The sequence below is a fragment of the Asterias amurensis genome, chromosome 4 (genome assembly GCF_032118995.1).
Source record: "Asterias amurensis chromosome 4, ASM3211899v1".
In the NCBI taxonomy this organism is placed as follows: domain Eukaryota; kingdom Metazoa; phylum Echinodermata; class Asteroidea; order Forcipulatida; family Asteriidae; genus Asterias; species Asterias amurensis.
The window spans coordinates 9,762,206-9,790,159 of NC_092651.1; the positions used below are offsets into that span (position 1 = coordinate 9,762,206).

At 37.7% G+C, this 27,954-nt stretch overlaps 3 protein-coding genes across 6 annotated transcripts in view; 2 read left to right on the plus strand and 1 right to left on the minus strand.

Annotated features, from left to right (window-relative positions):
• The window catches only part of LOC139936530 (uncharacterized), a 54,020-nt gene extending 51,126 nt beyond the window's left edge, over positions 1 to 2,894 (plus strand). Inside the window, exons 12-13 of the mRNA XM_071931365.1 lie at positions 325 to 490; positions 1,149 to 2,894. Of these exons, the coding sequence (XP_071787466.1) occupies positions 325 to 490; positions 1,149 to 1,343 (361 nt within the window). The 3' untranslated portion in view covers positions 1,344 to 2,894. The remainder of the gene's footprint in view (positions 1 to 324; positions 491 to 1,148) is intronic.
• Positions 2,895 to 4,925: 2,031 nt separating this feature from the next.
• Positions 4,926 to 26,091, plus strand: LOC139936610 (folate receptor beta-like). Of its 4 annotated transcripts, none has more exons than XM_071931454.1 (6): positions 4,926 to 5,286; positions 13,865 to 14,022; positions 15,158 to 15,346; positions 18,190 to 18,325; positions 19,035 to 19,201; positions 21,014 to 26,091. In XM_071931454.1, the coding sequence occupies exons 2-6, from the start codon at positions 13,873 to 13,875 to the stop codon at positions 21,134 to 21,136; spliced, it is 765 nt and encodes a 254-aa protein (XP_071787555.1). In that variant the 5' UTR covers positions 4,926 to 5,286; positions 13,865 to 13,872; the 3' UTR covers positions 21,137 to 26,091. The 4 variants fall into 4 exon arrangements, with proteins under 4 accessions (XP_071787555.1, XP_071787554.1, XP_071787558.1 ...); XM_071931453.1 differs by having other exon boundaries at positions 4,930 to 5,281; XM_071931457.1 differs by lacking the exon at positions 4,926 to 5,286 and adding an exon at positions 8,568 to 8,585.
• LOC139936611 (NADH dehydrogenase [ubiquinone] 1 alpha subcomplex subunit 2-like) lies at positions 25,858 to 27,953 on the minus strand. The gene is made up of 3 exons (XM_071931458.1): positions 27,818 to 27,953; positions 27,229 to 27,335; positions 25,858 to 26,901 (listed from the first exon to the last, which is right to left on the minus strand). The coding sequence occupies exons 1-3, from the start codon at positions 27,907 to 27,909 to the stop codon at positions 26,804 to 26,806; spliced, it is 297 nt and encodes a 98-aa protein (XP_071787559.1). The 5' UTR covers positions 27,910 to 27,953; the 3' UTR covers positions 25,858 to 26,803.
• Between the last annotated feature and the right edge of the window lies 1 nt (position 27,954).

The following is a 27,954-nucleotide window of genomic DNA, read 5'->3' on the forward strand; positions in this document are numbered from 1 at the left end:
AATAACAAATTTATCTTCAAGCAAACTTCAAGCAACACATGTGACGATCAGCATTTAACCTCTCATAACAGCTGGAGTTTTGCGATAAAGCTTATAAAAGCACAATACACAGAGATAGGGTACACAGGGTGTGATATGTGCCATGTGATATAACTTTTTATGTCACTCCTTGTTGGTATGCAGCGAACAAACAAAATCAAGCCTGCTTGAAGACAAAATCACTCGTAGGAAAGAGTGGGGAAAATGATCTTTTAAGAATCTTTGACAGAGTTTTAATCATTTTACACAATAACAACTACTGATCCATCATCGTTTTGTTTACAGGGTGTACTTTTGTGGTTTCACTACCTCGCTGTCGATTATGGCTATCTTTACGGTATACTTCTCCTATCTCATGGTTCATCGTGACGGATTACAGCTCCTGTATATGTTTGGTCTGGTGGAGGTTATCTTCTTTGGCTTCATTGCTGCAGGACTCACTATTACAGCGGTAGGTATTCAAATTCATCCTGACCTCTTACATTCAAAATACTCATCTTCTTTAAAGGGAAGGTACATGTTTGCTAATTGTCAAAGACCAGTCTTCTCACTTGGTGTATCCCATCATAACCATAAAATAACAAGCCGGTGAAAATTTGGGCTCAATTGGTCATCAAAGTTGTAAGAAAATGATGAAAGTAAAAACACTCTTGTTGGACGAATTTGTGTGCTTTCAAATAAGAATAAAAGACTTCTAGCTAGAAGTCTTTTGTTATTTTAGTGAGAAATTACCTCTTTCTCAAAAACTACGTTACTTCAGAGGGAGTCGTTTCCCACAATGTTTTATACTATCAACAGCTCTCCAATGCTAGTTACCAAGTCAGTTTTGAAGTCGATATTGTTTTGAGTAAATACCAAACGTGTACCTTCCCTTTAAAGAATAATTGTAATAATAAAAACATACTTGGTACTGAGCAATGGAGAGTAAAACACATTGTGAGAAATGTCTCCCTCTGTTGTAACATAGTTTTTGAGAAAGATTAAACGAGAAAGATCCAGCGTTCAATACCTGGTATTAATTAAGCGCTCTTAACCCTCCAACCATAATAATAGCTCAATGAATATTGTGTATTATTATTTTTATATGGCAATGTTATGATTGATTTCAGTGGTACATGGCCTTCCTCAACATCAACACAAACGAGCGGGTGAATCACAAACGTTATGACTACCTGAAGGACGCCAATGGTCACTACTTCAACCCGTACAACAGAGGAATAATTCATAACCTGAAGGAGTTCTTCCTTATAAGAGCGCCCCCTAGTGATGAAGAGATAGATCAGGCTTCGGTGTACACAGTATAGACATATCACCATGTTGGAGTTTGGTATTTAACACTACTTCTGTGGCTTTGGTTGGAACTTTACCTGCCTTCAGATCTTTTCATCTAGAATTCTACCTCCCTTCAGATTGCTTCATCTAGAACTTGACCTATCTTAGGATTGCTTTATCTAGAACTAGAACTCTGACCACATTCAGCTTGCTCATACGAGCACCACCTAGTGACGAAGAGATAGATCAATCTTCAGGGTACACAGTATGGACAGGTCATGATGTTGGAGTTTGGTATTTGAAACTTTTTCTGTGAGTGTGGTTAGAACTTTACCTGCACTCGGCTCTTTTCATCTAGAACTTGACCTGCCCTCAGATTGCTTTATCTTCATGATCAGATGGCTTTCTAGAACATTACCTGTATTCAGACTGCTTCATCTAGTACTTTTAGTACTTAACCAGCCTTCAGATTGCTTCATCTAGAACTCTATCTGCCTTCAATTTGCTTCATCTAGAACTCTATCTGCCTTCAATTTGCTTCATTTAGAACTCTACCTGCCTTCAATTTGCTTCATCTAGAACTCTACCTGCCTTTAGATTGCTTCATCTAGTGCTTTTAGTACTTAACCGGCCTTCAGATTTTTTATTATTTTTGCTGGTGCAGCTTATTTCTGCTGAGCAAACCTTGCCCAATAAACACTTAACTGGATGTTCATGTCTCATGTTCAGAAAACGTGTAAGTGAGCTTACTTACTCATGCCTCGGAGGAGGGTTTCTGTTTCATAAACGCTGATAACTGGCAAAGCAGAAGGCACACCAGGGCACAATTTCTGCTAAGCAGAAATGAGCAGTCCTGATACAAGTTGAAACTTGTGCATGTGACATGGCAGTTTTGCTGGTAACCTTATTCTGGTAAGCATCATTTTGTTGTGCTTAGCTCCTTGTTATACTTTTGGCAGCTCTATGAAATTGAGCCCAGTGATCAGCAGAATGGTTATTGACGCCAGAAGGCACATTTGCCTGCTGGGCCAAATTTGAGGAAGCTGTTTAGCAGAAAATTGTACTTTAATAGCAATTCTTTTTCTGATCATCTATAACGTGCAGGGGACAAGTCGCAAACAATGTATATTACAGGGCATTTTGCCTGGTGACCTTATTTTGCTAAGCAAGATTTTTCTGTGCTTAGCATTTTTTTATATATTTGTTTTGTTTTGCTTATCAGCTTTATGAGATTGGGCGCAATTGGTTCATGTCAGTGCAAAGCGTCAACCTTCCATGAAACTTGCACTTTCTTCAATATTTTTGCCGTGGGGAAGCGCAAATAATTTGTTGGCTGTTTTAACACATTTATCTTTGCTCTGAAAAAACTTTCTTTTGCTGCATTGTGAAGTTTGATTACATGTAGTTTACAGCAGGAATTTGTATATAGATCATGAACTGCGAAATCAATGAAACCCTTCAGTAGAAATATACACCTGTACAAACCATTGATTTCCAGTGCCTTTGTTATATATTTTTTTCTAGCCTATTGATTTGCCGTTGTAATAAATCCTATACTTACTGAAAAATTACCAGAAACTTGACTTTACAATAATTTAGTGATTTATTTCAGCATTTCAACGACTTATTGATTCAGCTGGTTGTGAATTTGAAATTAAGCCTGAACAACCCTGCTAACAAGTTTCTAAAAAAACTACAGACTTCCGGCTACTGCCATGTGGAAAACTCTTTTTGGATAGTGTTGGTTCAGAGAAGAACTGATGTATAGTCTCAAAGTTTTGAGCAGTCTTCAGGAGAACAAGCATACTGCCGTCAAGCGATAAGTGTCGTTGGTGCGAGCAGAATCGTTGGCTGAATTCCCCCACTCCGGCCCCCATTGTGAGGGTGCACCCCACTGTAAAAACTCCTTTTATTTGTCTCTCAAACCTGTCTAGTATACATTATTTTGAGGGCAAATAAAAGCTAAGTTCGAGGTGCACCACACATAGGCCACAATTCACAATAGCGCCAAGCTAATCATCATTTGTTGTAAACCCACAGTCATTTTTTAAGAATGTTTTGGGGGTTGTGCAATTAATAACAGGTTGTGTGGTTAAAAAAACATATGACAAAAATAATTAATGAGAGTGACGACTCTGCTAGGGTCGTTACAAACTAGGGGTTCTGTGTTTCAATATTTGAGGAGGCCAGATTTGATGAATTTAGGCTTTTAAATTAAGTGACATTTGCTTTGGGTTGGGGGAGTGCCTCGTAAGGACAGGCAGGTCATCAGTTTGGAAAAAAAAAATCCTTTTTCGTTCGATTGTGTGTTTGTTTGTTTGTTTGTTTGTTTGTTTGTTTGTTTGTTTGTTTGTTTGTTTGTTTGTTTGTTTGTTTGTTTGTTTGTTTGTTTGTTTGTTTGTTTGTTTGTTTGTTTGTTTGTTTGTTTGTTTGTTTGTTTGTTTGTTTGTTTGTTTGTTTGTTTGTTTGTTTGTTTGTTTGTTTGTTTGTTTGTTTGTTTGTTTGTTTGTTTGTTTGTTTGTTTGTTTGTTTGTTTGTTTGTTTGTTTGTTTGTTTGTTTGTTTGTTTGTTTGTTTGTTTGTTTGTTTGTTTGTTTGTTTGTTTGTTTGTTTGTTTGTTTGTTTGTTTGTTTGTTTGTTTGTTTGTTTGTTTGTTTGTTTGTTTGTTTGTTTGTTTGTTTGTTTGTTTGTTTGTTTGTTTGTTTGTTTGTTTGTTTGTTTGTTTGTTTGTTTGTTTGTTTGTTTGTTTGTTTGTTTGTTTGTTTGTTTGTTTGTTTGTTTGTTTGTTTGTTTGTTTGTTTGTTTGTTTGTTTGTTTGTTTGTTTGTTTGTTTGTTTGTTTGTTTGTTTGTTTGTTTGTTTGTTTGTTTGTTTGTTTGTTTGTTTGTTTGTTTGTTTGTTTGTTTGTTTGTTTGTTTGTTTGTTTGTTTGTTTGTTTGTTTGTTTGTTTGTTTGTTTGTTTGTTTGTTTGTTTGTTTGTTTGTTTGTTTGTTTGTTTGTTTGTTTGTTTGTTTGTTTGTTTGTTTGTTTGTTTGTTTGTTTGTTTGTTTGTTTGTTTGTTTGTTTGTTTGTTTGTTTGTTTGTTTGTTTGTTTGTTTGTTTGTTTGTTTGTTTGTTTGTTTGTTTGTTTGTTTGTTTGTTTGTTTGTTTGTTTGTTTGTTTGTTTGTTTGTTTGTTTGTTTGTTTGTTTGTTTGTTTGTTTGTTTGTTTGTTTGTTTGTTTGTTTGTTTGTTTGTTTGTTTGTTTGTTTGTTTGTTTGTTTGTTTGTTTGTTTGTTTGTTTGTTTGTTTGTTTGTTTGTTTGTTTGTTTGTTTGTTTGTTTGTTTGTTTGTTTGTTTGTTTGTTTGTTTGTTTGTTTGTTTGTTTGTTTGTTTGTTTGTTTGTTTGTTTGTTTGTTTGTTTGTTTGTTTGTTTGTTTGTTTGTTTGTTTGTTTGTTTGTTTGTTTGTTTGTTTGTGTTTTTTGTTTTTTTGGGGGGGGTCTAGCTGTATTTTTTTTGTGAGGGGGGGGTTCTAGCTGCAAGGGGGTAATTAGCAAATATTGCAATGAAATGAAATCCGAAGTGTAGTAGTGTGAAAATGATGTTTGATACGTTTTCAAGAGAACGACATACTTAAAACAATGTGTTTAGTATTTTTGAATATTTTTAGCAGTGGCGCACCATTCGTGTTAAATAGCGCCTTCTACCGGCAGCAATCTGATAAGGCTGGGTCGAGGACTAGTAGCGTCTTGTGACCAAGACTAGATTAGCGCGCCCGTGGCCTAGACTGGTCCCCCATGACGTCGACTGTTAGTGCTTGTCTGATATGACTCTATGTCTGGTACCCATCTCCATTCGCCTGCACGTGCTCGACTTGCTTTGATAACAACCAAAATCCGCCGTAGTTTTTTTTATAAACCCAGGCGAGAAATTAGTGAGAGCTGCGGTAAAGCACATGGCATTTAGTTCGTGACATTTGCCGATACAGTTCAGGTAAGGTGAATTATTATTAATAAGTTTTAAGAACAATAACAATACTGCTTTTGTACCGAATAACTTGTTTACAAAGCAACACAAAAGTTGAAGTATGCAGGGCCCCCCAGTTGAGTTGGTAATAGTTGAGTTGTAGTAGGAGTTGTAATGTATTAGTAATGTGTGCGTTCAAATTCCATCCCACCGTCTGTGACCGTGGTGGTGAAATAGTATACAAATAATGAATGTTTATGAGTGCAATGGTGCGAATATGTTCATGAGTTGAAAGATGGAATGTTCTATTCAACGTGGCGGAGCCGAGTTGAATGGAACATTCCAGCTTTCAACGAATGAACATATTCGCACCATTGCACGAATGAAAAATAGGACAACTTTCCGTATGGCGCCACCACTTTTTCACTCATTTTTACAAAAAGGGATATCTCATTGAGGTAAATTAGATACTATATTATATCATATCGAATGAAAAAGTGGTGGCGCCATACAGAAACTTTTCCGAAAAATATTCATTATTTATTTTATATAACATCCAAGTAAAATCTTTGTCATTTTGATTGAAAGATACAACTTTCAAAACAAACAAAGCGTAGGCCTACAATTTTTAATTATAGAAGCCGAATGCTAGTCATTTTACTAATAATAATATGCCTTGCAGTAACACTGCTGCGTTACCAAAGACACGCGCACGCAGTGATGTTTTTACTCGGCGTTTTCGTTCCATCCGAAAAGTACCATTGCACGCTCGGATGGAACGAAAAAGCACAGTGAGTGACTCGGCGTGCAATGGTATTTTTATTTGCTATCATGTGACGGACAATCCTCCAATCAAATGGCAAGGATCTGCTTGGGTGTTATATAATATTGTATAATAACATTTCCTTATCATCTTACGAAATTCGAAATCACAGACAGCTGGAAAATGGCCAAACCATTGTTGATGTTACCTAAATCATGTAGATGGTAGGACTCGAGGAACAATGCCATTTTTACAGTCCACAGTAGTCAGGTAGTTTCATTTTATGTTGAGTTGAGTCATGGAGGTAGAATGGTTAAATCAACAATTGATAAGAGTTTTATGGTTTTTAAATATCCCTGCTGTGTTGTCATAAACTCCGGCTTGCTGTTGCCGATTGACAATGAACAAAAATATGACCAAGGGGTTTGATCGGTGTATTTCTACCACATTAACCTGCGCAGTTGTGTAAGGGGGTTCTGTCCCAATTTCGTTGACTACCACCAGTGACCAGTGAAGTTTGCCCCAGTGTTTTTCCAACCAGGACACGAAGCCCTCCCGAAAGTAGTGCATTTGTATTCCCTGCAGGAGTCCGGAGGGGGCAAGTAAGTACAAGTAGGAAGGGCCAAATAATGGTGACCGTTACTCTTAGAACTATTTCGGGTTTCGTCCGGCTATCGTCTCTCACGCGTAAAACGATGATGGTTCAATGAATTTTGGAATCACAAATCTCTCTCCTTTTTTTTTTAATCTCACCTAAATTACGCTCTTTGTGTCCTTTGGTATCTCACTGTACTTACTTGAACTTACTTGAATCCACCGACGCCATCACACAACTGGGGAGGAGACGGTGGTTCTGGTTACTGGGGCAGACAGCTTAGATAAGCTTATGTAGAGCCCCCCGACGTTCTTTAGGAATTTATCCACATGTCCGGGCATGACGACCAGAGAATCCACTCCGCAATCTCAAAAATTGTTAAAACTTATAAATTGGCATTTCGATATGAGGTCAAAAGCTCTTTTTTTTTAAATCAAATTTCGCCAAAATTAGGCTGTACTTGTTCTTTGAACTCTTATTGACCTAGAAACTGGTCCAAGAAATCCAATCCGTAATCTCAAAAATTGTTAAAAATTAAATTCTTATCGTAATTCAGTCCCCATCTATTCCGTTTTACCACTACACTACGAATGTTGATTGTCCCCGCACTGCCGAATGCATCGCGCAGGCACAACATGTGACGGTCGAACGCAAATTATGTTTTCCCAGTATGAACGTTGAAAATTATCTGCATATGTTCGTCCTGGAAAGAAAAAACACCTGATCTGTGCTTTGTGTACAAAACATGTCCATACGTTCGGGAACCACTTAGATCTAGAGTATACACATTCTGGTAACCTGTGCGAGCTGCTTCGTGGTTCCCAGAAAAAAACAACCTTGCCACACGAAATTGTGTGCTTTCAGATATTGATTTCGGGACCTCAAAATCAAATTCTGAGGTCACGAAACAAATGCAACAATTTTTGTGGAAAATTACTTCTTTCTCGTAAACTATGTTACTTCAGAGGGAGCCGTTTCTCACAATGTTATATATATACCAACAGCTCTCTCCATTGCTTGTTTCCAAGTTAGTTTTTATGCTACAATTATTTGAGTTATTACAAAAAGTGTCCACTGCCTTTAAAGGGTTATCAACCATTGGTAATGGGTTAAAAAAAATACAAATGATGTGAAAATTGCTTAACAACCAAAAGGCCCTTTGATATAACTGCAAAAAATAGTTTCAAATTGAAACATTGTGCCATTAAAATGGCCCGATGTTTCAACCCTATCAAAGTTTAGTTGAAGTCTAAATGGCAACAAGCACAACATCCATAAACACGTGTTTCTTGTAAGGGGCCTTCGCTTTTTTGTCTTTAATAGCCTTTAAGAAAGACTATGTTAAGGTCGAAATGACAGGCCATTAATGTTGTCATACGATAAATGTTGTTTATCTTCAAGTACGCGCTAATCCTCCAATCAGATTCGCAGAATGGAGTGGTGATCAAAACCTATATTAAACGGCTAATATCACTACCATGCGTCTTGTGTGTTCTTTGGTACGTGCAAGTTTGCTTGAAGATAAGTACGTTATTACACGCGTGCTGGTGGAAATACGGAAAATATAGTGCGTCCCATATCCAACTTGGCCTTTGGCCGCGTTGGATATGGGACGCAGAAGTGCTATATTTTTCCGTTTTCCACTTGCGCTTGTGTGATAACTTATATTATCTCCATGGCAATTAATACATTAAAAGGCTAACAAACTCCTGAATCACTACACAAATAATGTATTCTGACCTTCGATTTCCAAACAGTTTTCTTGGCAAAAGAGTCAATAAAGGAACTTGGTCTAAAGTCGGAACAAACAGTAGTTTAAATGTCAAAGTATTACTGAGTGAGTCCCAAGTCTAAGTCCAAAGGATAAGACTGTTTATAGTTACAGAATGACTCCACTCTAAAAGTAGGTAACCCTTGTTCAAACTCCTACTACCACTCTAAAAGTAGGTAACCCTTGTTCAAACTCCTACTAGGTATGTATACTGTATAAGAATTTGTGCTATTTGTTTGTACATAGGTTAGGTAACCCTTCCCTTAAAGCCATTGGACCCTTTCGGTAAACAGTGTTGTCCCAGGCCCACACTTTGTGTACCACAACTTCTATATCAAATAACAAACCTGTGAAAATTTAGGCTCAATCGGTCATCGGAGTCGGGAGAAAACAACGTAAGAACCCACCCTTGTTTCCGCGCGTTTCGCCGTGTCATGACATGTGTTTAAAATAAATCCGTAATTCTCGTTAACGAGAATTTATATTGTTTTGCTGTTTTCTCAAAAAGTAAAGCATTTCATGGAATAATATTTCAAGAGAAGTCTTTCACCATTGCCTTCTGTAAACCCTGTAAGTTATTTGTAAATCTGTGAACTTTTTTTTTTTTTCTGAACCGAAAGGGTCCAATGGCTTTAAAGACACTGGACACTAATGGTAATTGTCAAAGACCAGTCTTCTCACTTGGTGTATCTCAACATATGCATAAAATAACAAACCTGTGAAAATTTGAGCTCAATCAGTCGTCGAAGTTGCGAGATAATAATGAAAGAAAAAACACCTTGGTCAAACAAAGTTGTGTGCTTTCAGATGCTTGATTTCGAGACCTCAAATTCTAAAACTGAGGTCTCGAAATCCAATTCGTGGAAAATTACTTCTACCCGACAGCTACGTTACTTCAGAGGGAGCCGTTTCTCAAAATGTTTTGTACTATCAACATCTCCCCATTACTTGTTACCAATTAAGGTTTTATGCTAATAATTATTTAGAGTAATTACCAATAGTGTCCATTGCCTTTAAAGAGAAGGTACACGTTTGGTAATTACTCAAAACAAATATTAACTTAAAAACTGACTTGGTAACAAGTAATGGGGAGCTGTTGATAGTATAAAACATTGTGGGAAACGACTCCATCTGAAGTAACGTAGTTTTTGAAAAAGAGGTAATTTCTCACTAAAATAATAAAAGTCTTCTAGCTAGAAGTCTTTTATTCTTACTGAAAGCACACAAATTCATCCAACAGGGGTGTTTTTTCTTTCATCATTTTCTCCCAACTCAAATTTTCACAGGTTTGTTATATTATGCATATGTTGAGATACACTAAGTGAGAACACTGGTCTTTGACAATTACCAATAGTGTACCTTCCCTTTATAGGCACTGGTGACTATTGGTAATTGTCAAAGACCAGTATTGTCTCTTGGTTTCCAAACATTATGCATAAAATAATAAAATAACAAACCTGTAATCATTTGGGCTCAGTTGGTCATCAAATTTGCAAGAGAATAAAGAAAATAACAGACCTTCGTTTATAGAAATAGAAGGAGCTCTTTTAATCGCTCTCCTGAGAATACTCAGGAGCTCAATTTGAGCTCCTAAAAAATCACTCTTCTTAGATTGTCGAGGAGCTCAATTTGTTTGACTAGCATACTCAGTTTATGATTACTAAAATGGTCAGGTCGTATCGGACTCGGACTTACACAAATAAAATTTACAGACAAAATAAAATAAAACAACCTCGATCCCACTCCCGTGTGACAAAATACCGCACGATTTTAAGGTTTTATGTTTCCTTTTTTCCAAAATGTTTTCACATTTGATAAAAAGCATTAGAAAATTCACATGTTCTTACGAGAAAATCTGTCGTTGATCCATGGTTGATCTAGTAGTATTTCTAGTATTGCACAGACGACGTGTATACAGCAGCGTGTGTGGGTATGTACATACGTACGTGTCGTAATGTACCCGGCTGCGAGTTCGTTAACCTAGCAATCTGTTAATTGCGCTGCTCGAGATTGCACAAAAGATGTTGATTGAGCTACGTACGCTGAACGGTATGCGCTTCGCCCTCGCATTTGCGCCGCCTGGAAATGCGCTAAAACTCCCATGTGACACGTCGAGTCTTGTCTCAATGCGTTTATTGCTGGTTCGCGTAGATTTTACCAATAGAGGGCGTTTAATATCACGCTAGTGCATCGTTCCAAAGCGACCTCTAGCGTTCAATGTTTCTTCTATTTATTGTCACACGCAATGTAACAACGACTGGTGTGAAATCTGCTTTTGTGTTATAAATAAAATACACCGTAATGATCGCAGAGGAGCGCTGTCGATCGCGCACCTGAAAACAGCCCCAGGAGCGCGGTAGGAGCGCGAGCGCGATCGCGTTCCTCAAAAACGAAGGTCTGAAATAAGAAAACAACCATGTTGCATTACTGTGTGTGCTTTCAGATGCATAATAAAAGGCTTCAGCTGAAGCCTTTTATTGACTATTGTTTACTAACTTTAAGTTACAAATTATCTTTTTCTCGAAAACTACGTTCACAATGTTATACACTATCAAAAGCTCTCCATTGTTCATTACCAAGTTAATTTTGATACTAACAATTATTTTGAGTAATTACCAATAGTGTCCAGTACCTTTAATATGCCTGTTTGAATGTGATGGGTAGACCTTGAAAGTCTAAACAGTGGGAATATTCTAATGGGATACTTTGGGACATTAGCTGACTAGGTTGCAACAGACTTGGGCCTACTACATGTAGGTTAATTTCAATTATTTACATAGTTCCGACCATTGTGCAATTGCACCTTGTAAACCAATAAATGGTTATCTGTGTAAATAAATCATAATGGGTTGTACAGGGCCTACTTCAAACCATGGAGGTAGAATAACAAACATGCTATGCATGTATTGTATACCTTTAGTCCTTGAAGCTGTACAAAACTGGTGAGTGCTTTGAGATGCCATCGCATGTTATTTAAAGGAACACGTTGCCTTGGATCGGTCGAGTTGGTCTTTGAAAAGCGTTTGAACCGTTTTTTATAAAATACATATGGGTAGAAAGATGTTGTAAAAGTAGAATACAATGATCCACACAAACATGCCTCGAAATTGCATGGTTTTCCTTTTACCTCGTCGACTAACACGGTCGGCCATTTATGGGGGTCAAATTTTTGACTCCCATAAATGGTCGACCGTGTTAGTTCGCACAGTAAAAAGAAAACCACGCAATTTCGGGGCAAACTTGTGTGGATCATTGTATTCTACTTTTAAAACATCTTTCCAACCATAATGCATTTTATAAAAAACCGGTTACAAACGCTTTTTATAGACCAACTCGTCCGATCCAAGGCAACGTGTTTCTTTAAAGTACTAAAGAACTGCATATTATTTTTATTTTGTTATTATAAAAACAATGTGACCATCAAGTTTGATGACTTTTTTTCAATTTTCACAGGTTGTTTGTATGTTGTATTTTATTGAATCCAAGAGAATGAGCCATTTTGAGTATGGTGGACACAATACTGTGACACCATTAGGTTTGGGTCAGTTTGACTGTAACACCCAAACCAAACCAGTGCATTCCTACAGTGTCCACCGTATCTCATAAAGGCTAATGGGAAATAAGTGTACTTTATATAAATGAAAAAAAACCTAACGCTCTTTCCACTGAACAAAGTCATTGCCTTCGTGCAAATTGATCAGGCCCAAGTTTCTCTCCAAGTTTCTCTGGGAGTGCCAGAGCGGACATGCTGCGATGTCAAATTGAAATTTTTATCGATTAATGCTTTCAGCTTTACAATTATGAAAATTATTCCATCTGTGATCAAACCCCCCTCTGTGTGTTATAGTGGTCGTTTAACAACCAGAAAAGAGGAGGAATTTTTTTAATAATTCTCCACAGGCAGTAGTTTTTCCATTCCAAAATTTCCAGGAATTCAGACCAGAGAAATTTAGTTTTGTGGTTGCCAGTCTTACTTACTAAAAGGAACACGTTGCTTTGGATCAGGCGATTTGGTCCATGAAAAATAGTTTTTTTATAAAATCTATATGGTTAGAAAGATTGTTCAAAAATAGAGTATAATGATCCACACAAATATGCCTCGAAAGTGCATGGTTTTCCTTACACTTTGGGAACTAACAAGGTCAGCCATTTTATGGAGTCAAAAACTTGACTCCACAAAATGGCGTGCCGCGTTAGTTCAGGAAGTAACCATGCAGTTTGGAGGCATATTTGTGTGGATCATTAACTTCTATTTTTAAAACATCTTTCTAACCAGACCTACATCTTATAACAAACGGTTTCAAACTCTTTGCATGGACCAACTCGACCGATCCAAGGCAACGTGTCCCTTTAATACTGGACTATTTGGTTAACATTTGTTTAACATTTGTCCGATGACTGCACGTGGGCAACAACATGTATACATGTAGTCCCGTCTGATAGTCCTATAGAATTGCCCCCAAAACCATAAAAACACTGATTTACATAATTCATGCAGATCATGCTGAACAATGATGTGGCAAGGTATGTTTAGACCATCAAGTTGAATTAAATAGTTCAAACAGCTGGCTTGCATAGTTTTTATTCTCATTTAATTATTACAACTATTTGTAATGGGATGAAAATTGTTGAGACCCGCCGGGTTTTTCTCCTCTTGTACTTGAGATTTCAGGATTATCTCATTTGCATTGTTTAAATACAGCGTTTTAAATTCGCCTCTCCCTTTTTAGTAGTCGGGATTTGAATAAATCTTTCTTCATATTTTACAACACCACTTAAGCAGCGTGTCTCTTGTAAAATGTATTATGTTTCGGCACAGAGTGCGCTAGCCGCACTCAAACCTGTTACACATATCAAACAATACAAGCTCTAAATTTAATTGTTTATATCAATTTTCATAAAAAAGCCATTGAGGAACGACATGTTGCTATCACATAAACATTTAATAATCATTCTGAAAAGTAGTAATCAACCAATATATATATAGTTAAGTAGGCGTACATAAAAAAATACTGTAATATTATTTTACAGCACTTAGGCAAGGCAGTTTATCCTCAGTAAGGAATGTTACAGAATTGGTAAGAAACAAAAATTGTGAAGATCACAGATTTACATCAAACTTACACGGTCTTATGATGCTGATAGAAGAAAACATCCCTTGAAATATTTCTGTCAGAAATTTCATAATTGATGAGAAATAAGTAGTCTAATTTCACATTTGGAGTTTATCGCTCAGGGAGTGTTTTATTCAGTTTTGTTTTGGCATCGATGCAATGCAAAATTTGTAATCGGTTTTTCACTATTCTCTCGTGACCCAGATGGCCGATCGATCTGAAGCTTCTACAGGTTTGTCAGCCTAAAGGATTACATAAAGTGCTTTATACACTGCCAGCAACGTTTTTGCTAGCAAAACCAATTCTGTAATGTTCCTTAGACATTGTATTTAGTTCAATAAACATTGTTTTGATTTTGATTTTTCAGTCTTCAACATGTCCACATCAAATACACTTGCGATAGTTCTGCTGACGCTGTGTGTCGCACTCGCTGAGCGCTCAACACTAGATGACTACATCGACACCTGCATGGATGGCGTCAGCCACAAGAGCAAGCCTGGGAAGGAGGATGAACTTTTCCAACAGGTTGGTTTGATGTTTCTTAAGTCATAAAAAACTGTCTCCCCGATTCTGCAGAAAGTTCCCTGAAAATAACCCACTCTTTCCATTTTCTAATGAGCAAGCTTGTAAATCTTTTTGATTAATGGAAACTGTTAAATTTCTAAATGTACCTCTAAATATTGCCCTGATTATTGCAGAAAACCTCCCTAATTGCAAGGAGCAAATGTTGGTGGTTGTAGTCATAATGGTTAATTTGATTTACCTGGGGGCAAGGGGAGGGTCTGATTGGGGGGGGGGGTGGTGGTGTTACAGTGGCTTGACACCCCCAGTGGTTTTTAGGGAGGGTTTACCTGGGGTACATGTAGTTACTCACAAAAATTAATGACCATAATGACTTTTTCGGTAAGAACCACTGCAGATTTTGATAATGCATTTCAAATTTGGAGAAACTGTTCCGTTTGAAGGATTGTAGTTTTAGAGAGAGAAGTTATAGAGAGGGGGGGGGAGGGTTAGGATTCAAAAACATTTAAAACTAAATATGCATGAAACATTTCCAATTACGGATTGATCTCCCTGTGTGGACGACCATATTCTGATTTTTTTCGGCGGTATCTCAAAAATGCTACTTTTTAAATGAAATGTTTGCGTTTTTTTCCTTCTTATAAATCTGCCTTAAAACAATTAATGGAGCAGTTTCAAAAACCAAAGCTTAACTTTGCCTTTAACTAAAATCATCTGTAAAGGCACCATTCACCTTTGGTAATTGTCAAAGACCAGTGTTCTCACTTGGTGTATCCCATCATAACCATAAAATAACAAGCCTGTGAAAATTTGGGCTCAATTGGTTATTGAAGTTTCGAGAAAATGATAAAAGAAAAAACGCCATTGTTGGATAAATTTGTGCTTTCAGATAGGAACAAAAGAATTCTAGCTAGAAGTCTTTTAATTTTTTTGTGAGAAATTACCTCTTTCTCAAAAACTACGTTACTTCAGAGGGAGTCGTTTCCCACAATATTTTTTACTATCAACAGCTCTCCATTGACGTTACTAAGTCAGTTTTGAAGTTAATATTTGTTTTGAGGGCCCTGATGTTTTTAATTTGTTTTGTTAACAAACTATTCCCACCCTCACACATCATGGTACCTTCGCTCTGTTTCAGTGTGCCCCGTGGAAGAACCGTTCGTGCTGTACAACGGCAGTAACTAAAGACATGCACGTCTCCCCTACCTGGTATAACATGGACTGGAGCCACTGTCCCACTCCGCTATCGGAACCCTGTCGGAAACACTTCATGCAAGACCTCTGCTTCTATGAGTGCTCTCCTAACGTGGGTCCATGGCTGGTACCTGTAAGTATGCTTTACCCTGTCATGCCCCACCCCTGTCAAAACTACACCAGGCCTGATACTTCACGATGCACCCTGGGCCCAAACATTTGCTTAGCATGAAATTTCTTCCTTGATAAAAACATAATTACCAACCAAATTTCAACGTGATTTTTAGGATAAGCAAACAACAGCTGAATACCAGTAACAAGGAATATGCAACAAATTAAAATTTGGTTCATAATTATGTTTTTACCAAGGAAGAAGTTTCATGCTTAGCAAATTTTTTGTGCTTAGCAGCTCTATGAAATTGGGCCCTGGTGATTGCCTTGGTTCCCTTGAAATGCTGTAGTAGAAATGTACTCATAGGGGCGCCCTTTGCCACAGAGAAATTGCCTTAGTGCCCTTGCCCTTTCAAAAACAAATCATAGAGGCTTTCTACAAGACTGCCATTTGCTAGTAATAATGATAATAATAATAGTGGCTTCTTATATAGCGCTCAGGTCTGTCACGCAGTGATGCTCATGGCGCTTCAACATTATTACCCCTGGTCACTGGGCCTTAAATCATTCCTTAAACCATCTCAGCTCAATGAGGAGTATACAGCATGTGAAACAACCATGATGTGCTAGTACGCTTATACCAATCACAAGAACCATCCTCTGACCTCACTGGTACCCATTTACCCCTGGGTGGAGAGAAGCAATTATAGTGAAGTGTCTTGCTCAGGGACACAAGTGTCACGACCGGGATTCGATCCGACACTCTGCTGAACAGAATCAGCAAAGCTTGAATTAGGTACTCTTATCCGCTCGACCACGACACCCTGCTACTGCAGCATGCAGTCCCTTAGGAAAATGTGCTTACCTCATTTCTATGTTGATTTTATACTGTATTTCAAAGTTAAATATAACCTTCCCAGATGTTGTAGAGGGTAGTTTGGCAAACACAATATCAATATAGTTGATCCGATAGTCACCTGAACAGCTATTGTTTTCGTAATGATTTGTGTTTGTTTTTCTTATTAGCAATCTTTCACTCTGTCAAAAACCCATAGGTTTTGTACACGCATTTTGTTATCTCCAACAATGATACTCTGGCTTAGTAAATGTAGTTTAACTAAAAGAGTCAGATCCTATATCGTGTTTTAAAAGCTTAGGTCATGAAGTATGGATTAATGTAATCAGCTTTTAAAAACTGAATTAATTAGTTTCAACTACAACATATTGTGACCATAATGTTGTAAAATTTTATAGGCGTATCATCTTTGTTTTTATAATCAAGTTGTGAAAAAAATTAATTATTCAAGTTTATTGCAGTATACATAGTGTACTATGCTTTGCCCGCTACATTGTAGTTTGTTATTGGTGAATATTCATGTTTAAATACAATCATGTTTTTAAAATAGTTCAAGCAGCTGTTTGGGATGGTTTTTATTGTCATTTAGTAGCCAACTGTCACAAACAATGGTCGCTCTAAATTCAATTGTCTTAATCAGTCTTCATGAATAAAAAAAAGTCACCATGGAAGATTGCCATCACATGGGTATTTAATGATACCTCCGAAAAGTACAATCAATAATTGCATTATAAGTGGACTTATTGTGTCAAACAGCCGTTCTCGGTGAAGTTTGAAGTAACTTTTGGGTACTTTTAAAATGAGCTTTGTAGAACAAAGACCTACGTTTCCATTTGTGTATCATATGTTTACATGCCACATTAGTTTTCTGCTTGATTCTGAAAATTCCATCATATTATCACAATTGATTACCCTCTCATATCCAATCAGTACAGTATTTTTCTGTTCTAAAGAATAAGCTTCAGACTTTTCTTTTTAAAGACCAGTCTTCTCACTTGCTGTATCTCGACATATGCATAAAATAACAAACCTGTGAAAGTTTTAGCTCAATTGGTCGTTGAAGTTGCGAGATAATAATGAAAGAAAAAACACCCTTGTCACACAAAGTTGTGTGCATTCGGACGCTTGATTTCGTGACCTCAAATTCTAAATTTGAGGTCTCAAAATCAAATTCGTCCTTACACTAAAATCAATTTTCTTCTCGAAAACTATGTCACTTCAGAGGGAGCAGTTTCGCACAATGTTTTATACGATCAACCTCCCCCCATTACTCATTACCAAGTAAGGTTTTGTGCTAATAATTATTTTGACTAATACCGATAGTGTCTACTGCCTTTAAACAATCCTTTGTCTAAATTTGTGTTATGTTTGTCTCTGATTGTCTCTGATTGTCTTTAGCAGAAGTCTCCTGAAGACAATCAAGAGCTTATTGATAAAAAACTTTGAGTCGTTAACCACCAGCTCTATTTAGAACAATCACTACTCAAAACAAGATATTCGCATGCTGTTTCCGCAAACCTCTACTAGTTGTTGTTTTACTCCAGTCTGTGTGCAATAATTGGTGTTATTATTATTAAAATAATCATACTCGCATTCAAGGCACTACATGGTTCAGCTCTACCCTACATACACGAACTCTTGACACCCCGTAGAACTAGACCAGGTCTAAGATCTATCAGCAATACGCTCCATGTTCCTCAAACTCGCCTGGCCAGTTACGGGGACAGGGCTTACTCCAACATAGCACCCAGACTCTGGAACTCACTTCCGGAATACCTCAGACAAACACACAACATCACTCTCTTCCAGCAGAAACTCAAAACACACTTATTCTTGCTTGCTTTCCAACATCTTGACAAAACTTGACCGGCGCCTTTTGAATGTTTATCTTTTTCAGTAAAGTGTGCCTTATAAATGCTGTATTTTATTTATTATTATTATCTCAGGATTCTCAGTGAAGCATTTGTGTGTGTTATTCTAGTTCTTATGTTTGCTCTCTCTCTTCACAGCATAATATCAGCATCCGCAATGAGAGATTTGTAGGCGTTCCACTGTGCAGGACAGAATGCGACGCATGGTTCAACGCATGCAAGGATGACTACACATGCCTGCAAGACTGGTCAAAGGGATGGGATTGGTCTACGGGTAAGCTTGTCTAAATGCCGTACCCCCTCATGCCATTTTCACTAGTGTTATAATGAAGCTATCTTGTAATTCCTCATTATTTATTATTATTTACTTTTGATTATATTGTTTCTGTTTAATTTAATGAGCTTTAGATTTTGTTACATTTGTGTGTACTGTTTAATTCTCACAATTGTTCTTTTTTTGTTCAACATGAGTATGGAATAAACGTATTATTGAATTGAGGTAAAGAGAAAGCTAGCCTGAACATCTGACGTCACACTTCAAGGCTCATGTACTACGTCAGAGAGTGACCTCTAGCCTAGGTCAATCCCTGTCCATAATGACCCTTCACCTACATTCATTTCACATGGAGATACGCAGTCAAATTCTACTGTACTGTACTGTACATGTACTGTACATAATTATACACGTGGACATTGCATGCAGACGACCGGAATTAAGCTTTCCATACCTGTGTTTTGATTGGTCTTTGGTGATGTTTGTCAGCTGCACCCACATCAACTCCAACCAATCAAAACACAGCTATTGGAAGCTTATGTCACTGTTAATCCAATAAAATGTTTGTATCCAATTAAATCACTGGTTCTAAAAAGCAAGTACCTGTCTTTATCCAAAAAGTTTGATTATTCTGAATTGCCAATACATAAATGGCAAATAATAAATGATTTTGTGTTATTTTTCTGTTTATTCACCACTTTTCCCGCAGGCTCAAATAAGTGTCCTGCTGATTCGACCTGCCAGACCTTTCAAGAGGTCTTCAAGACAGCCGAGAAAATGTGTCAGACCGTTTGGGGTGGATCGTTTGAGGTTGTGGACGACAAAGAGCCGTGCATGCTGCTGTGGTTTGATGGAGAAAACAACCCAAACGATGAGGTAAGGTCACATATGTTTAGTAGAGTAACATTGTGGGCTTTCCACTGGTGTTGTCTATGAAGGTTGCCTTGGATGGGGCGAGTTGGTCTATGAAAAGCGCTTGTTACAAGATGCCTATGGTTAGAAAGATGTTTTAAAAGTAGAATATAATGATCCAAACAACATGCCTCGAAACTTCATGGTTTTCCTAAAACGGGACACCACTTTGTGGAGTCTCCAACACAAAATGGCCGACTGTGTTAGTTCGCAAAGTAAAGGTAAAACCACGCAGTTTCAAGGCACATTTGTGCGGATTGATATATTCTACTTAAAAAAAACATCTTTCTAATCATTGATGCATTTTATAACAAATGGTTTCAAATGCGACCAACTCGCCCAATCCAAGGTAACGTGTCCCTTTAATCTTTCTTGGTGCAAACATTGTGGGGTGCAATGTTAAAACGCCATACAAGAACAGTTCCTACCTAAAAAGATCATCCCACAATGTCTATGTACATTTGTATATAACCAGTGAAGCTGAACGCCAGCAAATTGTTTTTTTTTAATTGTATGGTTTATTCATTTGAATCATAAAACGACCAAAAGGCTGACACAATTCAACTTTGCATATATTTACATTTTGAAAAATTTACAAAAAGTAGCTAAAGAAAACATCAATCATTGTGTCAATAGGCATACAAAAATATACATCAACACAAACAAGATGACAACATCCTCAACTTTGCAGCAGCTGTCACAATAAGTTATTGAAAAATTAATAAGTAGGATTTGAAACTTTGCATGGTGGAGATAAGATATAGAAGAGTTTGCGGTAACACCATGTAATAACAATCTCTAAATGAGTTGGGGTGGTTCTGAAAAGAACCGTTAAAAAAAGAAAAATTAATAGAAAATTACATTCAGTGTTTTACCCATTTATAATAGGAGGTGTTTTAAAGGGACATGTTGCCTTGGGTCGGACGATTGGGAAGTATAAAAAGCATTTGTAACCATTTGTTATAAAATACATATTGTTGGAAAGATGTTTTAAAAGTAGAATACAATGATCCACACAAATTTGCCTCGAAATTGCGTGGTTTTCCTTTTCCTTTGCAAACTAACATGGTGGACCATTTATGGGAGTCAAAAATTTGACTCCCATAAATGGCCGACAGTGTTAGTCGACAAGAGAAAAGGAAAACCACACAATTTTGAGGCATATTTGTGTGGATCATTGTATTCTACTTTTAAGATATCTTTCCAACTGAATGCATTATATTGCAAACGCTTTACAAAGACCAACTCGACCAGTCCAAGGCAACGTGTTCCTTTAAAAAGCGTTTGTGAATGCAACAGCCAGAGATGTGGTTGGTACCGGCTGTCACCTCACTCTAAAAGGTAGATGGTTCAACATTGTAAAAACATACAATGCCATTTCTTTGAATTTTTCTCGCCGAGTAGACACAGTATTTAGTGGAAACTTTTACATACGCATGTGCCTTTTATTGTATCTTTCTTTATCTGCTTTATACAAAAGCCATTTTAGGCCACAAATGAAGCATTACGTTGGAGACAAAAACCAATCTTTGATCCTACCTTTAATCTGCTTTGGAATGTGTATGTCTCGGACAAAAGCCATTTTAGGCGGTGTATGAAACGCAGACTTCAGCTGTATGGCTATATTACTCACTTCTGCCTATTCTTCCGCACTGGTAGAGACTTGCTGATCTAGCTTTAGCTGTAGACGAAGTAGCGATTTCGAACACTGCCTTAGTCCAAAGAACATGTATTTTGAGATAATTTAATGTGTATAACTTTGCTTGTTGTGAACAGATAGCATTGAAGGCTGCTGAGGCTCTACTTACAGTTGGATCGGCTCCAACTTTACATACTGTATGGACAACGCTAATGGCATGTGCTACTCTCCGTCTTGTAATTCTACATGATCTAAGATAGCCTTCTCAAATGTATGTGAGACGCTTAAACACGACTAGGTTCTACTTCATTTTGATCAACTGTCACCACCGATGTGCTCAACTGTTTTGGTTATTTCTGGGACTGGGCGCCTTGAGCGACGAGTGTCGTAGTCATGATTATTGGTTTACTAAGTCAAGTCAGGACTACCGTTTTTCAACTACTCGGTTAATCGTGCTGCCAGGACTTCTACAAAAATAGTCACAACTACTACATGAATGTTGGACCTGTATGGTGAACCAATTGTGGTGCTTACAACTATTCAGGACAACATAATTCACTTACGAAATACAATCGGACATCAGTGACACAATCCTTCAATCCTTTCAGCATAAATGTTACTATTGCGCCTGCTGCAAACATTATGTTGCCAGCAGCAATGCATCTTGGGAATTTAAAATAAGTTGCGACTAGTGTCGGAAGTTGCCACTATTTGAGGCGCAACTAGTCGAGTGGCAAGTTTCACTAGTTGTCCAGGCCTAGTTATCTCCACATTTTTATCTATTTTCTTGTTGTCTTTTTGGTTTTGGGTAGGGCTTCATCAGTTTTTTGACATTCGATTTTGATGTTTGTTTTTTTTGTGTTTTTTTTGTCGCGTTGATCTTCTTTTTTTCTTGCAATAATTGTTGCCTTTGAAGTGAGTGAAATTCTATGGAGTAATTCAGTGATTTTATGGTGATATAATTTTTTTTTAAAGTGTGTGATTGAGTCCTGTATTCAAGAAACCGTCGACCTGACAGAAGAGGGGAGTGTTGCTGTCAGTTAAACCAATATGGTTAATCGATGGTCATTATAAAGCCTTATTTTTTACATCGTCGGATCACAGGTAAAACTAGTCGTATATTTATAAGTATTAATTAGAGATAAAATATCATGGACAAAGAGTACATCATCGTAGATGAGGCTGACGAGGCTGTTCATTTCATATCATATAGACTTAACGTGGGGTGTTGTGGCCAAGTGGATAAGAGCACCGAACTCAAGCTATGGTGGCCCTGAGCAAGACACTGTAATTGCTTCTCTCCACCAAGGGGTAAATGGGTACCTGTGAGGGCAGAGTTGGTTCAAATATCATGGACAAAGAGTACATCATCGTAGATGAGGCTGACGAGGCTGTTCATTTCATATCATATAGACTTAACGTGGGGTGTTGTGGCCAAGTGGATAAGAGTACCGAACTCAAGCTCTGGTGTACCTAAGCAAGATACTATAATTGCTTCTCTCCACCAAGGGGTAAATGGGTACCTGTGAGGGCAGAGTTGGTTCTTGTGATTGATAAAGCTTAGAAGCGCATTTCTGTTGCACAGGCTGTATGAGATGGTTTAGGGAATGAATTGAATAGCTTGGTGACCAGGAGTAATAGTTTTGGAAGCACTTTGAGACGCCCTTAGGGTGTGAACAGCACTATATAACCTGTTTTTGAGATAAACTGAGAGGTTTACGTAACACTGATGACTTTTGCTATGCTTTTAAATCTTCCACAACTTGGCCGAGGTACATGTTCCTTGTTCTACTGTGGCTTTTTTTAGCCCTCATCTTCAAACCAAAGAGCAGTAAAAGTTAATGTTGATTCCAACTATAGTTACGTTGATTCCATCCTTAGTTGGGTTGATTCTAACTTGGGGAGGAGCATGAATAAGTTTTGCCTTTTCAATAGAACACAAGGATTGAATTAATCTAACCATACTACCAAGTGCCTATCAGCTGCACAGTTTGTGTTTGTGTGGGCCATGTTTGTTTGAATCTCCTCGTTCCATATGAAAAGTGCCTTACCCTTCTAGAAGTATAACATTCAAGGCATCAAGTGTATAATGAATGCATTGATATAGACTCTTAGATGGTATTAGGTCTAGCCCTGGCGGCCTTACACTTCCGTATTGTACTACAGTGACGTCCTGGATATCAGGGTCCATTTCTGGGGCGGAAATTTTGTCAAAGCTTCATAACTAAAATCTTTACAGCAAGAAACCACTTATTTCAACAGATTCACATGCCATGGCAGCATATATTTGTCTGCAGTGGGTTTTGGTCGTCATATAGTCTTCACAAATCCGTCATTTTCCATGGAATGTGAATCTGTCAGTAAGAATTGAGTGATGAAGCTTTGGAAATTTTACGCCCCAGAAATGGGCCTTAACAGTTAGGACTCTGTATCTGTGTAGAGCACAGGGGAATAGTCCTTTATAGGACTAGTATTAGGTATAGTTCCTGTAAGTTTTGTTCCTGTCTTTAGCTGTCTAAAATATAGGTATTTATGCATCTGCATAAACTCCATAGAAATAGAACCCGGAGAATGCTGAGCTCGACTGCCTCGTGTGTTGTCTGTGGACCCGGCTTATCTGTCCACAGGACATGCATGTATGGCGAAAATGATCATCACGTGATACGCATGTATGGCAAAATGGCAATGCATATAGACCGTTTCTACGTGTTTCTATTGTTCATTGTTCACGACGTCTAATGTATGGCAAAATATTATTAGTGGCGGATGTGTTCGGCGAAACAGTCACATAGTACGCTAATTTTGCCATACACACTTTAAAAAAATTGGCGTATGGGCATCAATCAAAATTGTCTCACAATGAAATCATGAACATGCAAAAAGTCGAACTCAGCGTTCTCCGGTTTCTATTTCTATGATAAACGCAAACTTGTTTTCAAGTCATTGATGTCAGCATGGGTTTTCAATACAAACATGACAAAAGTAGGTAGCGCATTTTTCTGCAGAGTAATTTTGTATCTTTTTACCCCGGCCATGATTTTGATCATGAAATATAATTCCATTGTTTTGCCTTGATTTTAATAATCACCATGTTAAGGTAGATACATTTATGAATAGTTTGATTATTTCCTCTTGGGTCACATAATTCTTCATGTACATAATTTTTGGATCTGAAATTGTACTTAATTAACAATGAACATAGATGTCATGTTTAATCAAGTCATGTTAATTTAATTAGAGATGTAGTAATGATAATAGTGTAAAATTTTAAGTTTATGCAAAACTTTCGTTGAATATAGATATTTAAACTGTCTAACCATTTAACCACGTCCACTGGTTTTTAATGATAAATAATAATTGCCTCAAATATGCTGTCATGTGATGAATGTATATATACATGTAGTACACAGTCAACCCTCCTACTGTCTGACCCTTTAATATCATCCACTGGTTGTTCATGATAGATAAACTGTGCCAGCATGCTATCATGTGATGATTGTATCTACAGGAGGCAAAGTCAACACTCGTACTAACTGTCTATTTACATGTAATATTATCCACTGGTTTCTACTTCTTCCTTGAACATAGCTCCATGCTTGAACAGTGCAGCCTTCAAATGATTGAAGATGTAGGCACTGCGTTTTAGCGCATGGGTTGACTTTAGGCAACAGGAGTTTGTGTCAGGTGCAGATAGAATTATGTACAGGTGCGAGTAAAAAGGCTGGACATGAGGTTACTTCAGTCGGGGGTCTGTAACCAGTGGATGATAGACAAACTATTGTTGCCCTACAATGCTGTATAGTGGTTACTGCATCTACACAGTAAACACATATACACAGTTGATTCTGTGTACAGTTATGCCACCACCAAAACCCATACAGTCGAATGGTATCAAATGGTTGGTTAACTCGCTGCAAGGTTTTACTAATTCATGTTTGATTTTTTTATTCTTAAATAAAAGAGTGACAACAAGGTCTTAAATGGTCGATTCAGGGTCACGGCTGTGTGGTAAAGCACCGAGAAGGCGAGGTCCTTTATTGCACGGTCCACGACCCTGCAAGTTTTTGAATTTATGTTTAAGACCAAGTCACAACTCTTTTATTGCCAAGATTATTCCGACTGTTGCTTAGGATGTTCAACGCTTGATGTGAACCTTACCATAGCCGTAGCTGAAGCTGCCAATTTAGACATGGTCACAGCTGTGTTCAATTTCATAGAGCTGCTCGAGCAGAATAGTGCTTAACAATGAGCAGGACAGCAGTCAAAAATTGTACATGTGACATGGTATTTTGTCTAGTAACCCTGTTCTAGCATAATTTTGTTGTACTTTTGCTATTTTTTGTGTATTAAAGGCAGTGGACACTATTGGTGATTACTCAAAATAATTATTAGCATAAAACCTTTTTTTGTGACGAATAATGGGGGGAGGTTGATGGTATAAAACATTGTGAGAAACGGCACCCTCTGAAGTGCCATAGTTTTCGAGAAAGAAGTAATTTTCCACGAATTTGATTTCGAGACCTCAGATTTAGAACTTGAGGTCTAGAAATCAAACATCTAAATGCACACAACTTTATGTGACAAGGGTGTTTTTTTCTTTCATTATTATCTCGCAAGTTCGATGACCGATTGAGTTTAAATTTTCACAGGCTTGTTATTTTATGCATATGTTGAGATACACCAACTGTGAAGGCTAGTCTTTAAATAGTGTCCACTGCCTTTAACAGCTCCATGAAAATGGGCTCTGGTACTGCTGTTCATAGGCCTTGAAATGGTTCAATTCATGTAGTTACTGCTACAGCTATAACAAAATCCTTAAAATTTCCTGCTGGGAGAATCTCAGGAATGTCCAAGGGTATTATCTTGCATTAATTCAGCTGTGTTAAAACTGCTCATGTAAACAAATTGAAGTATGCAAAACGTAGATGATTGAACAATCAATACATTTTAATAATACAATTTAAAAAAAAAATCAATCAAATAAGTTGTCTCAACAAGTAATTGTCTTTTAATAACAAACCTGCCCAACAACAATTATGACATTTTGTATAATGTACGGCTTTATTGCCATTGGGAGTCAACAAACTTTGATTTATATTATTAAAACCTCCACAACCCATCAAATTCCAACTGCAATTTTTGATAGTTTTGTTAGATTTACAATAGTAAATGCTCTTTGTAAACTGACTATGCTTTACATAAGGTCTAAGGCAAACCACTATAATAAGAGTCTAACAGTTTGGGTGTTGAGTTACAATAGTGCTAGATTCTGTTGGTCTGGTGACTGAGATTAGGCAAACCACCATTACCAGAGTCCAACAGTTTTGGTATTGAGTTACAATAGTGCTAGATTTTGTCAGACTGAGGACTCGCTGTACTAGTGAACTAGTTATGCTTTACATGGAAACCACCACTATCAGAGTCCAACAGTTGGGATATTAAATGAGGAAGTTGGGCATTTCAAGGGCACTAAGGCAATGACCAGGGGGGATGGAGGCAATCCCCTTCATTGCCTCCGTGAAGTATCGCCGTTCGGGCCTGGGATACTACTGTGTGAGGTACCTACACACTAGCATGCCTTGAATTTTATCTGTGAAAAGGCAGGGCCATTTTCATTTTGCAAAGGGCACTTTCATTGGGACGTCTTAAAGTCAATGGGAAACTTTTGCAGGAGCACCAAGGCGAAGACCAGGGGCAATGGAGGTCACGGCCTCCGTGTAATTCAAGGCCCGACTTGAAGACAAATGAGGGCTTTGCAAACAACACCCATGTAGGTAACTTCCGATAAAGCTAAATAATCAACATTTCTCCTGTCGATCGAGGTATTGAACACACCTTTCTCCAATTCTAGATTCTTGCATGCGATTTACAATAAATGTAATAAAAATGTCTTTGTATATTCTTCATCATCTTGAGCTGATGTTGGGCTACTGCGATGTGGGTGTGTCCGCCATTGTACCTAGCGTGTCCGCCACCTGCTGACTAGTGAAATTTTCCAGTGAAGCACTCGTTTCTCGGCCATACTCTGAAAAAAGAAAAATAGTGCCAAGTTAAAAATCTGACAGTTCTGGCATCTGATAATAAAACTTAACTTTCTGATCATCATAATGACAATCGTGATTTCGATCAGTATGCTCCGAGTTATCAGGAGAATGGAATCTCTAAAGGCAGTACTTTGTAAAAGCAGCATAGAGTCCAGCGTTTTCCTGAAGACGATCAGAGCATACTGATCGAAACGTTGAGTTGTCGACCACTGGTTCTTTTCAGAACCAAACCAACACTACTCAAAAGAGATTTTCATATGGTGTTACCACAAACCTCGCCTAATTATACAGTTTCCAATCCAACTTACCATATCTTGCATAGATCTTGGGTTGTACTCCACTACATTCTCTGATCAGGATCGGAAACTTCGGGTTTGCTTTCTTAAGATCCACATAGCTCGTCTCCACCCATTCTCTGTGTAACATAAATACATGCAGTAATTTGTATTATATGATTATTATTCTATCATTTTGTTTTTAAAAATGATTTCAATTTCATGAAAATGAAATTGAATGGTTTATTAATTAATTTTAAAACATCAAATTAAAATGCAACTTAAATTTTAAAAATACCCACAAAGCAATACGATTGGAAAAAGGTACATTTTCAAGTTCATATGTAATGGCCGATAATGGCGACTAGAGACCGGTAATAAAACCAAGGAGAGTCATAACAGCCCCAAAATTTGTGGATATAGGCAACCAATGGTAAAATAGGGAGAGGGGGGGGGGGGGGGGGGGGTCAGAGCACACACATAACTTAACTTAAAAATTTCACATTTTACATTCGGCAGTTGCCAGTTGTGCGATATTATTTAATCAATACACCCGATCCGACTGCTCTACGAGCATCAGAAGGTTCGAGGGTTATCTTTAGGTCTAAGTCAATCTCATTACCTAACTCCTTGGCTTGCGGGAGATCGCTGACACAAGTGAATCCGCAACTCTTTCAAATGCTGCGGGAGTCTCCTCACTGCTGCAGACGCCATGTTGTTTAGAAATCAGACGACAAATCGATTCCTTCCCATCATGCA